A 12,595-nucleotide genomic window follows, 5' to 3' on the forward strand; every position below is an offset into this window, starting at 1 on the left:
AGCCCAGGCAATGGCAATGCCCAGCCCCTCCTGTGTTTTCTTTCCCTTTACAAGTCACTGGGAGGTTTACATCATTTCTGGGAACTAGTTTGGTTAGTCCCACCCCGTGGGGCGGGGGGACGGACTGAGACACCTCTGGGTCCTTTGCAGTTTGCCCGCGCTGCTGCACAGTCGCTCTGGGCGTTATATCGGTGGGCGTTGGACTGGCCCCGGCCCGGTCTCTCCTGGCTAAGGGGAGACAGCCCCACCCCGGACACTCGCCCCACTTGGGTGGGCCAGGGAGGGGCGTTCCCAGGGGCCGAGCCCCAGTGCAGCCCGTTCCCAGCTCCCAGCGTTAGCGCAGGATCCCCCATTTGCTTTCGGTTTCTGCTGCATCACAGCAGGGCCCAGCGTCGCCCCCGCCCTGCGTGCCTCTGGCTCCCCACAGCCCCGCCCAGGCCTCCCCCCACAGCGGGTGGGGGTGAGGGTCTCCCACCAGCCCAGAGTCACTCCCGGACTGTCTGTCTGCCATGGACGGCTCGGAGCTGCCGGCACCGACTCTACAGCGGGACATTTCTGGCCCCGTTCCGAGCCAGGCAGCCATTTTGTGTGTCCGACGTGCGAGAGCGAGCACAAGATGGACACCCCGATGGGACGCCCCCTTTCGTCTGACGATCACCCCGTCAGTCTGTCCCCGGCTGTGGGTCAATGACCTGGGTCCCTGGGCCCCTCTGGAGCCATTTCAGAGCCTCGCCCAACGACCCACCTTTTCAAAATGGCCTCCACATCTGGGCACCAGCGGTTTTGTGTGCCCGACTGGAGCCCCGGGCCTGTCTCTCAGAGGTGCGGAGCACCCCCGGCTCCCTGTGATTTCCCCGGCTCTGCGGGTGCCCAGCACCCCCAACCTCAGCCTCAGGGTGACTCGAATTATGCACCCACAGCAGGATGCACCCAGAATGAGGGGCACTTCTGAGCATGTGGCCTTAACTCCCCCACCCCAGGGCCCTCCGGGCACGGACAGGGACCTGAGACGTGGCCCAGAGGGTCGGTGGACCCCGGATGGACATCCCAGGTCCCACAGCCAGGCCAGTCATTTACAGTCACAAGCTGGGCAAGTCGGCTCCGTCCCTGCCTCTGAGCCGCGCTGGGCGGGGGCTGCGGTCGCAGAGCGACCCTGAGAGCACAGAGCCCTACAGGCAGGGCACAGAGCCAGGGAGGGGTGTCCTGGACTCCCAGCTCCCCACCAGCAGGGCCAGCTCCCCCCACGCTGGGGTTCCCGGCTTCCCAGATAATCCCTGCTATTTCCATCGGTCCTTTCACCCCTCAGGGACTCTCAGCCCGCACGGCACACGCAGTCCCACAGAGATGCGGCCACCTCTGGGGATGAGCACATCAGGCAGGCACAGAGGGGAAATGTCAGCCAAGGGCTGTGGGGCAAACCCCTGCCCCAGGAGGCCTTTCATCTCCCCCATCTGACAGGCCCTGGGGTTAAGGGCTCAGCCAAGCCCCCCCATGTACCTGCCGGGAGCTCAGTGCCAGGGGAGGGAGCTGGGATCCCCTTGCGGGTCCGTGTGTCACCCTGACGCCGGCTGTGAACAGACGTCACCGCCTGACCCCAGCCTCGGCCCCGCAGCCATTTAAACAGCCACCCCTTTGTGCAGTGCGGCCCTCGCCCCGGCACTGTCGGGCTGGTGCTGGGGTCCCGGAGCAGATACAGGCTGCGCCGGGGGATAGGTCTCGCTCCTCGTTAATGCCGTGGGGAGAACGGATCTGTCCCCGGGCCGGGGATGTCGCCCCCACGCACTGGGGGGACCTGCCGTGTCTGCAGGGGACATTGGCCGGGACTAGACGTAACATCCCGGCTGGATCTCAGCCCCTGGCCGCCCTGTGCACGGCGCAGGACGTTTCTCCGACGTGCCCTGGCTGTCCCGGGACCAGCACGGCTACAGCCGCACGGCCCCACGGGTGATCTCGGCCCGGCCCCTGGCGGAGCTGCGCGGGGCTCTCACCGCGGGGGGCGGCTCAGGCCGGGACAAGCCCAGGGGGCAGCGCCAGCGTCCGTCAGCGCCTCCCTGTGGGACCCCGCCCGGGGCCTGGGTGGGCGGGATCCGGCCGGGGCAGGGGAGCGGACCAATGAGCTGGGAATGCGAGGGCGGGATCAATCGGGAGACGGACCAATCGGAGCTCTTTCTGAGCGGCAGGTGATGACTGACAAGGAGAGCCCCGGGAAGGGTTAACCCCTGCCTGGCCGCGGAGGAGAGGCGGAGCCCGGAGCAGGGCTAGGGAAGGGGGCCGGGGTCGGTCCCAGGCACCTCGGGGCCGGGGTGACGCGAGCCGTGAGCCATGGGGCTCCAGCTGCCAGTGCTGCCCCTCCGAGCCCGCAGCTCGCTCGCCTCCCCGCCACCGGGCCGGGCCCTGGCGAAGGCTGCGCACCCCGAGTGTGACCCCAAAGAGTCCGGCCGGCACCTGTGGGTCCAGCGGCTGTACAGGGTCCCAGCTGGTCCTGAGCAACCACAAACCCCCTCCCCCCCAGGTTAGACATGGGGCACACCGGGGAAACTGAGGCACACCCAGCATAGACAGTAACAGTGGGACAATTCCCGGTCGTTACACAGGGGACCCGCAGTGGGTGTGTAAAACCCGTCCCGGTTGGACAAACACCCGTCAGAGATGCTCTAGGGTTACTTGGTGCTGCCAGGGACCAGGGGCTGGGCTTGATGGTCTCTTGGGGTCCCTTCCAGCCCCACCTTGCTGTGAATGCTGAACAGGGCATTGGGACCAAACGCAGACACTGATTCCTGTGCCCCAGAGGGCCTCCGGCTGCTGATAGCAAACAGGCACCAGCTGGGACTAGACCAGGCCATTTACCGTGTTCTAATCAGGAGATTTGACAGACAGAAAATACATCGACCACCCTGTACCCAGACACGTAATTATTGTTCATAGCCGTAGTGTGCGTTACAGGGGTGCAAACAGCACTGAGTGAAGACAGGAACTGCTAGGAAATTTGAGAACTGTAATTAAAGTTAGTTAATACCCAGGACAATGACAGAGTTTCTGTACAGCTGGTATAATGCCGACATCATCCCAAGTACAGAGGTTGGTTTAAAAGTCACAAAACACAGACACAATCTGCAAAATCCTGAATTAAGGTTAATGGATTTAACAATAGTTACAATATTAGCAGCCAAAGATTTGGGTACATCACCCATGAACACTGACACTAAAAGTAGCCAGTGCAGAGCACACACAGCAAACACAGCACCGACTGTCCATAGCGTGACTGAGAATTTTAGATCCGATTCTCCCTCAGGCAGGGCCCCCACATGGGGGGGGGAGGATACACTTTACCGGGGTCTGGAGGCCCTGGGGGGCTCAGCCCAGGCTGCAACCCCCATTACCATGAGGAACGGATTGAGGGTAAATTGCAGATCCTGCCTGAGGACATTTATAGACACATCTTTCCTTGTAGCCGTTGTCCAGCTCCTGTGAGATTGGCTGGCGCCAGTCAGACGTGGCGTTAGCGCAGTCTCAAGCAACGTTCTGAACAGGGACTTGCTGGGCCTCCTCGCCCAGCCCAGCCCGGCTCTAGAACAGGCAGTATGGGCTCCTGCAGTTAAACTAGGCCTTGGCATTTGTTTGACATCCCGCTCAGTCCTAAAATATGGGACACTACAGCCTGGGAACTGGAATTAGCTTCTGAACGTCCACGTCACACGTATCCTGCAGATCTGTCTGAGAATGTATCTTTGTATCCTGCAGACCTGTCTGAGAATGCTCCTGTGAAATGTTGCACCTGAAAAAAATCGTCACGTCTCCGTTTGGAAAAGAACATGAACTACCCCCACTTATCTTCTGAAACGAACTTTACAGAAAACAACTGCACCTCATTTCAGTGAAACACGCAGAGCCCTACGGATCTGCCAGAAGCTGAAAGGTTTCAGCACGCTAGCCCTCACCGAAACTGCCGGCGTTCCACAACGGGGCAAGAACGGTTAAGCCACCTCTTCTCTATTGAGTGTGAACATGCAAGAGAAATTGACTTTGGGGGCCTAATTCATGATTTGCAATGACAAAGGCCGGGAAAATAAAACTTGAAAGTTAATTGGCCTAATTATAAAATGTTTGCAGTCACATTGCTCGTTAGAATAAAACAATCAAGACATTAACAGGATATAAATAAAACCTTTATAATGAGCAAAAAGTTACAAAACTGCCAGCAAACCTGTCGGACTCTCAGGCTGGGTGTTTTGTTAAACAAAAATAGCAAAGGGGGGAGGGGGGCATTTCTCAGAAATGTCGAATGTGTAACAGTCATTTCAGAATTCAAACTTTGTTCATGGCTCATGAGATGGTCTGTCTGGGATGAGGGATTGTCGTCTGTCTGTGGGAGGGGGCCCGTGTAACAAGTTTGTACTGGGCCTAAAAAATTATGCTTGGGCCCTGCCCTCAGTTAATACCCTCCCTGGGGAGGAAGCAGTTGCTGGCATCCCACTTGCACGAATGGGCTTGTGCAGTTAAACAAAGGCCTGGCCCTGCTCCGTCTCCATCTCCGATTTTCCACGTGCTGCCAACGGATGGCATCCTTCGGGCTCCTCCCCAGCGCAGCTCTAGCTCTCGGGCTGAGAACTGTGCGCTCCGCACTCCGGACCGACATTTATTAGGGCCACATGAAAATCGCTGAGAGATTTACAGTGCTACTATTTAAAGGAATTTTTTAAATCCTAAGCAAAAAAATTACATCCATCACACACAAAATCAACCATTTGGGAGCAGAACCAGTGCTTTGTCTACACACGAACTTGCACCAGTTCAATCAGCAGACACTGGTTCTGGTAGAAGTGGCCTTTTTTGATGTCACTTAAGTCACTTGGCAATCAGCTTGAATCAAAACAAGCCACGTCTTACACTAGAATAAAGTGTCCACACAGAGATTTACCTGAGCACTTTAAACGCACCTTTAGTTACACCCGTGCAAATCGCACTATGGACAAGTTACTGCAGTGCTCAGTGAGCTGACAGCAGGATTTCGAGGAGAGATGTCGTCTTAATACCTTCATCAGTGCCGACATAGAAACCTGGAGCTATGATCCAATCAAAGCAAACAGAAGAGCCTGCGCGGCCCCCTGTGCTCTGCTACCAGTTCATCCCACTCAACCCATGGTACTTCCTTCTGTACTAACAAGACCCACAGCGCTGTAAGTTAATGTTTGCAAAACCAGGGTAGTTCTGCAAAAATCAAGCAATCAGCCACCCCGGAGAACCCAGCCCTGCAGTCCAGGCGCCTGCAATGGGAAGTGGAAGCTGCAGTTGGTTTCTCACAGGCCGGCGTTTCGCCCGGTACAATCACGGCAAAGGGCTGTAAGCAGAGGGCGGAAGGCGCTGACGAGCTGTGGCATTGCCAGGAGCCTGATCTGCTCCGGTCTCTCTCCTGGCATCTGGGATCCCCCCAGGAGGCTGCGCAGGGGCCGACCAGCTCCGTTACGCTGCAGAAACGAGACACGGAGACCCAGAGCCGGGGGTCAGGGTGAGCAGAGTCAGCAACGCCAGCTCCGCGGCTGGGCGCTCGGTGTCACGCTCTGACCGGGGCTACAGCCTGCGCCGAGGGGTCGTCATTACACTTCGTTCTTTTCTTTCTGGAGAGGATCCTCCGTCTTGCCTTTTCAGGGATTTGTCTGCATTCTTTAGCCATCACGAGGGGCCCCTAGGCTGCATTAACAGGCCCCGTGTCTCAGGGCAGCCGCCCATCCCCTGGGCTAGCATCACTGCACATCATCTACTGATGCTGGCTGAGCTGTGAGGGGAGAAGGAAGCAGGGTCAGTGTCTCGCAGAACGCAGGGTCCCGTCCTCCCCTGCCCCACACTCGTCACACACGGAGACGCCCCAGTAACGGAGCCGGATGTCGGTGTTTTGCCGTTGTGCCGGGTACCCAGCGATGGGCGACCTACACGGAGCAGCTGGGCCCGGACGGGTACAGCCAGGGCGTGTGTCACTGCCCAGGACTGGTGCTAGCCGGACCCACCGCTGCAGCTCCCCAGCCTCCGAGCGGCCGTGGGGGGCTAGGGGAGGTCCCCATCACTGGCCCAGCCAGCCTGGTACAGGGTCACCCAGCGACCGGCACGGGGGGGGGGGGGGGGGGGGGTTGGGTTCCAGCACTCACCTGCAGCCGCTTTGTAGCCGCCTTTCTTCTTCCCTGCGGAGAGAAGCAGATTGCCATGAGCCGGCTGCTCCGGGCAGGACCTGGCTGTGATCTGTGCCCATGGCCCAGAAACGAGGTGCCCGGCCCACCCCAGGCAGGACGACAGGCTCTGCAGGGACCACTTCCCTACCTGGGTCTGGCTGCTGGGTCTGGCCAACCATGGCCACACAGAAATTTGGGGGGCCTGGGGCACAGTCTGCAGCCCCCCTGCCATTCCCAGGGTGCAAACACACGGGGGGAGGCCCAGGCGGGGTGGGGCAGAGAGGGAGCCCGCCCCACACTCATCCTGCATCGGGGGCTCCTGTCCTGCCGGGCTGGGCCTGGCTCCCCCTCTGGGCACCGCGACCTGGCGCAGGATCCCGGCACCAACTCAGCTTTGGCGCTGCCACCCCACGTGCCAGGTCACAGCACCCCTCACAATGGCCGCGGCTCGGGGCCCAGAGCAAACTGCCCCTCTGCCCCCGGGCGGCCCTGGCCAGCAGCAGAGCGGGGCAGTCACACAGCCCTGACGCAGGGTCTGTACCGCGGCTTCCCCTGGGCTGTGTGCAGGGCCCAGCCAGCGTCTCCTGGCCCAGGCCCTACGGTGACGGGCACGTCACCTCGGCCCAGCACAGACGGCACCAGCCCCCCGGCACTTACTGAGGCAGAGAACAGCTCCCGCGACGGCAGCCACCAGCACGAGAACCCCGAGAACGATCCCCACGATCAGCACCATGCCGAACTTGGGCGCTGGAACTGAAAAGCGCCAGTGAGCAGGGGACACCCCGAATCCTCCTTCCCTGTTACATGGGTCAGTCACCCCGCCCCCATCAGTGTCCTGTGTGCCCCCCGAAATCCCCTCCCCCCATCCCAGGGGTCAGTCACCGCTCTACCCATCAATGCCCATAACCCCCCCTTCCCTGAAACCCTCTCCCCCCATCCCAGGGCCCATCCCCTCACCCCAGGGCACTCTCAGATCCTCCGGCAGGCTGGGGTGCTCCACGCAGCAGGTATACTCCGTCTCTTTGCTGGGGTCGATCTCTACGGTCGCCCGGGTCTGGTAGGTCCCGTCCCCGCTGGGAAGCACGTCCCACTGGATGGTCTCCTGGGGCACGGCCACCCCCTTCTTCAGCCAGACGACGGCGACGCTGCGCGGGTAGAAGCCGTGCACCCGGCAGGAGAGGGTGGTGAGCCCGTCCCGGCTCGGCCGGTCACTCACCTGCACCCGCGGCTGCTCTGGGGGGAGGAGACACAGAGTTAGCGGGAACCCCTCAGCCGCATCCCCTGGGGCGGCAGCTGAGGGGGCTGGAATCCCCTGGGGGAGGTCCCAGCTCTGCCCCCTGCACAGGGGGACCCAGCAGCTGAGCCCCCCTGCCTCTTTCAGCCCCGTGCCCACGTCTGCTCTGCCGTCCAGCCGGAGCAGGCAGCGCCTGGGCCATGGAGTGCGGGGACAACACGGCCCTGCCCTGGGCAGAGCGATGGGACCCGCTGCAGCCGCGCTCTCACGTCTGACTCTGACACACGGGGCCAGGGCATGGCACCCTGAGGGCTCTGCTTGGTGGCGGGGTATGAAGGGGGCGGGTGGGACCGGAGATGAACGGCGGCTCCTGCAGCTACGCTGGGGCCTCGCCCAAGGAGGGACAGAAACACCCTGACACAGACAGCGCTCAGCATGCCAGGCGGGGGGAGCAGTGTCTGCAGTGAGTATACACCCCAGTGACCCCTGGGCCGGATGTGCCCCTCCCGCACCTCTCCTCTGTAGCGTCTCCTGCCCGTACGCCAGGTACTTCTCCAGCCACTCGATGCAGGTCCCCTCCAGGTAGGCTCTCCACCCCCGAGTGAAGCTCCTGTCAGCATCCCAGTTCCGTTTGCTGATCTGAGCCGCGTCGTCTGCCGCTACCCAGGTCTCTCGCTCCTTGTCCAGGCCGAGGAAGTCTCGCCCGTCATACGCCTCCTGGTAAAACCCCCCGATGGAGCCGTCACCGTGTAGCTCACAGCCGTACATCCTTTGCAGAGTGTGAAATCCTGCAACACACGGAGCCGGGGCCCAGGGCTGGGTCATGATTTAGCCACAGGGAGCAGGTAGCGAGTCTCTCCCCAGCACCCCCAACCCCCAAGATCCCCTGCTGCAGGCCTGCCCCACCTACCCCAGGAGGAGAGCACTAGAGGCCAGTCCTCCAAGCTGCCTAGAGAGGCTGGCTGCGGGGAGCAGCCAATCAGGGAGCAGCAGGCTGATATAAAAGGAGCTGTGGGCAGGAGCAGTTCAGCTGCTTGCTAGAGCCAGAGGAGGAAGGCTGGTGTGGCTGGCTGGCTGGCTGGCGGACAGGACAGGACAGGACAGCTCAGCTCAGCTCAGCTCAGCTCAGCTCAGCTGGAGCCTGGCTGCAGGGAAGATCCTGGGGCTGTGGGGAAGTGCCCAGGGAAACGCAGCAGCAAACAGCCCCAGCCAGTGCCAGACCCTTGTTTTGGGCAGCGCAGAGGATCTGACCTCAGGTCACTCACTCTGGGAATGAGAAACTCCAGGCCAGAGGCAGGCTCGTGGCGAGCAGCCGCTCCCTGGACAGGGTGCCTGCGGCGCTGCCAGGTGGGAGGGGTTATGGGGAGGCTCAGGGCACCGGCTGGATTTGCTGCAGCCTCAGCTCCTGGACTCCTAGGATTAGGGGAGAGTTTCAGCTCTCTTCTCACGGAAGGAGGTTCCTGCCCTGCTGACGGTAGAGAAGCCCTTGGAGTCTGACCTCCCGCAGCTCAGAGCAGGAGACAAATAAGAACAGTCCCGAATGTGAGCGCCCCAGACAGGGGACATTTAAAGCCCAGGTGGGCTGTGGGGCCTGGCATGTGACCCGCGCACACATGGGGCTGCGATGCTGGGACTCCCCTCAGCTTGGGGTCTGGGAACTGTGACGAGGCGGCTCAGAGCCCAGCCCAGCCCAACTTGCCCCAGGCTCGGGGCGGGGGGAACAGTCACTGGCCTGGCTTGGCGGACATGGTCCCATCCTGCAGGGAGCCAGCACGGGGCCGGTCTGTGGCCCAGGCGGGCAGATCAGCTGCTGCGATGGGTTCTGACCTGTGGGTCATAGCTGGGGCAGGGACTGCAACCAAGGGGGTGGGGAGCCCCCAAAGGGAGCAGGGGCAGCGCAGGAGGGACAGAGATGAGGGGAGTTGGGGAGGGGACAGCGTGCCACTTGCTGCTTGGAGGGGGCCAAACTGTCTTTCACTGAACCCCCCAATTCAGTCCCCCTCTCCCCTGATCCCCGCAGCCCCGCACTCACCCGCGCTGTGGTTGTAGCGCCCGCGCAGGGTGTTCAGGTTGGCTCGGTACAAGGCCTGCACGCCCTGGGAGACCTGCGTCTCCCCGGCCCAGTACTGCGCGTCCAGGCTCTGCACCATCCACTCTGCGCGCGGCTCCGCTCTCTGCGTGTCTCGCTGTCGTAATGCAGGATGTGCTGCCCGTCCACGGAGCCGACGATGCTGAACTCGGGCAGCCCCGGGCCGGGCTCCAACACCGCCGTGTAGAAATTGCACAGAGAGTGCAGGCCGGGCCCGGGGGCTGTGGGGAGGGAGGGGGTCAAACCCACCGGCACTGACTGGAACCCAATCCCGCCACTCACTGGCCCAGCCCTACTCTCTCCGGGGTGGGGGCCTGTGTGGGGGGTGTTAGAGGGAGAGTGGGGGGGGGGTGTGAGGCAGAAGAAGCGGGACCAGGAGGAGATGGGCCCCACACACCAGCCTGACTGGGGCATGATGGGCGAAGATTGGGGAGAGCAGGGGGGACAGTATCTGGGGGTAGGGAGGCTGAAGGGGGTGTGAAGAAGGAAAAGGGGCCCAGGAAGGGATGTGGGGAGGAGGGGAAGGGAGACAGGGCTGGAGCAGGGTGTGACGAGGGGGCGGCAGGAGGGGCAGAGCTGGAGGGGGCTGAGGAGGAGGGGAAGGGGGCCAGGGCTGGAGGCAGGTGTGGGGAGCAGCAGGGATGGAGGGGGGCAGGGTTGGCAGGGTGTGTGTTAAGAAAGGAAGGGAGCCCAATGGGGGGGTGTGGGGAGGAGAGGGCAGGGAGAGGTGCAGGGTTGGCAGGGGGTTATGGGGAGGAGGGGGTGGTTATGGGGCAGCTCAGCACATCGCACTGGGAGTAGCCCCCAGTAGAGGGAGGCAGGAGAAGGGCCTGGGGGCCAGGGGCCGTGCACACAATTTACCATCACTGAGTCACACTGCGGCTGCCCCCAGGCCCCTGTAGGGATCGGGGCCTCGTTGTGCCAGGCACTGCATGGGCCCTGCCCCACAGAGCTCACAGCCTGATGCCCCCTCCCTGCCGTAGGGTTCACCCCACAGATCCACAGGCAGGGTCAGGGCCAAGGGGGGAGGGGTACAGATCCCAGACAAAGGGCCTGGGGGTGCAGAGACTGAACCCCGAGTCCCTTCACACACACACACACACACCCCGAGTGTCCCGCTGACTCAGACACGGCTCAGGTCTGCTACGCACGTCTGGGCATCGTGGCCTGGGGGTCAGGCTGACGCAGGCTGGCGGCTTGTTTGGTCCTGTTCGCTCCTCAGCCTGTCCGGGTTCTTTAGGTTCACACCCTGCAATTCCCGTGTGACCCTCCCTCCCTGCCTCCCTCACAGAGCCCCACTGGAGCCGTCACTCCTCAGTAAGCTCAGACCAGGGTGTGCAGGGTCGGGGCTTTGTTCTCCAGCTCCTGGTCGCCAGTTACAGGCCAGCCCCCTCCGTGCTGGGCGCCAGACCCACGACAGGGACAGCCCTGCCCTGGCTTATATCTAAGCTGAGAGAGAAAAGATGGACCAAACTCTCCCCTTTCCTTCCCCCCAGCTCCTCCGGGTGCTGGTGGCCCTGGGTCCCTCCTTCCAGCCCCAGTTTGGGGGCAGCCCCCCTTCCCATCTCCCTCCCCTTGGTTCAGACTCCAGGGGCCGAGCCAGCAGGCCTGCTGCCGCTGTGCCTCTCTGGCTGACTCGTCAAAGTATCGCTGGAGCAGGGGACTGGACCTGGCCCCCCTCTGCTGTGCGATGGCTCCAACCACCAGGCTGTGGGGATCCACGCGCCCCATACTGAGTTCTCTTGCCGCTCTGTCCCACTGCAAGTTGGCCTGGCCCTGCCAGTCCCCAGCCCTGGCTCATCCCAGCGCCCGCCCCTCCATTCCTGCTCTCACGCTGCGGAGCGTCTCTGGCAGGAATCTGTGGCCAGGCTGACTTCTTTCGCTCCAGGTTCCTCCTCTCCTCCCTGAGTTCTGCCATTTTCCTTGCTAAACATCTCCACGTCTCCAGCGTAGCTGGGTCCCCACCCACCGTCCCAGCTGCCTCTTCGACGCCTTTGTCTCACCTCTCACTCAAATCCGCCTCGCCTCCTGCCGCCATCGCTCCCTACACAGGGTGTCCCTGATTTCTTCCCAGAGAAAATGTAGGAGGCGGGGGGGGGGAGGGGACGACACGGTTATACAACTCCCACCTCTTCCTCCCTCATCGTTCATCTGCTCTCCTCCGACCTAACCCCTGATCTCCCTCACACCCACTCTCCTCCCTCACGCTCACTCTTCTCTGGCTTCCCTCTCACAATACAAACATCTGTCTATAGCCCTCTGTCCTCTCCTGTCATACTCAGATGGGACCATAGTTTGTTCTGTCTGTACAGCGCCTGGCGCAGTGGGGCCCAGACTACAACCTAGGTTTCTGGGCATTGCCAGAAAACAACAAATAGTGATGACAGCAGGGCAGGTGGCTTTACTTTTAAAATGGCTGGTTTTCCCCATTCGAGGGGCCCATCTTGTTGAGCCTGTTTTTCCTGAAAGACTCTATGGGGCAGCTGGAGAACTGGGCGGGGGAGGGACGTGGGGGTGGAGATGTGAAACCCGAGAAAACAAGAGGGGAAGAAATTATTATTTCAGGTTGGGGTAGCTTCAGTCATGCTGGGTGTTGTACAGACACAGCAAGTGCCAGTCCCTGCCCTGAAACGCTCACACTCAGGCCGGCTCTACCAGGTTTTGCTCTGATTTCACTATTTCAGTTCGGGGATGGGACTTGATTTTTCGTTTGTTTCCTTTTGCCAAACTAGCACCAGTGCAGTTATTTGGCTACACAGTGCGTGACACCAGCACAGCTTACTGCTATAAACGCAGGGGAAGGATCTGTGCCACTTTCACTGTGTCCATGGTAAGTGCTTCTACACACTTAGCTATGCTGGGTTCAAACTGTATAAAGTGGTACAAACACGGCGTGTCCACCAGTCCTAAAAAGATTATTCCAACTGTTTACACTTCGTTGTTAACACCTCGGCCTTGGCCACACACAAATTTACACCAGTTTAAGTTGAAGTGTGAATTTAAACTGGGTTAGTTAAACCAGTGCAAGAGGCTGTGTGGACACTCCCATCCCAGTCTAAGGTGGCTTTTTTCAGTTTAGCTGAAGTCAGTTAGGTTTGTCCACCTGCAGAG

The 12,595-nt window shown here is 61.1% G+C and overlaps 1 protein-coding gene across 1 annotated transcript; it reads right to left on the reverse strand.

Moving 5' to 3' along the window:
* Positions 1-5,741: 5,741 nt before the first annotated feature.
* LOC137166245 (class I histocompatibility antigen, Gogo-B*0201 alpha chain-like) lies at positions 5,742-11,522 on the reverse strand. The gene is made up of 7 exons (XM_067567900.1): positions 11,488-11,522; positions 9,428-9,705; positions 7,908-8,183; positions 7,119-7,394; positions 6,819-6,908; positions 6,141-6,173; positions 5,742-5,773 (listed from the first exon to the last, which is right to left on the reverse strand). Exons 1-7 carry the CDS (start codon positions 11,520-11,522, stop codon positions 5,742-5,744), a joined length of 1,020 nt encoding a protein of 339 aa, XP_067424001.1.
* Positions 11,523-12,595: the final 1,073 nt, after the last annotated feature.

Source organism: Emydura macquarii, unplaced genomic scaffold (assembly GCF_026122565.2).
Source record: "Emydura macquarii macquarii isolate MOO-44397 ecotype Brisbane River unplaced genomic scaffold, CSIRO-AGI_Emac_v2 contig_2813, whole genome shotgun sequence".
Lineage (NCBI taxonomy): Eukaryota > Metazoa > Chordata > Testudines > Chelidae > Emydura > Emydura macquarii.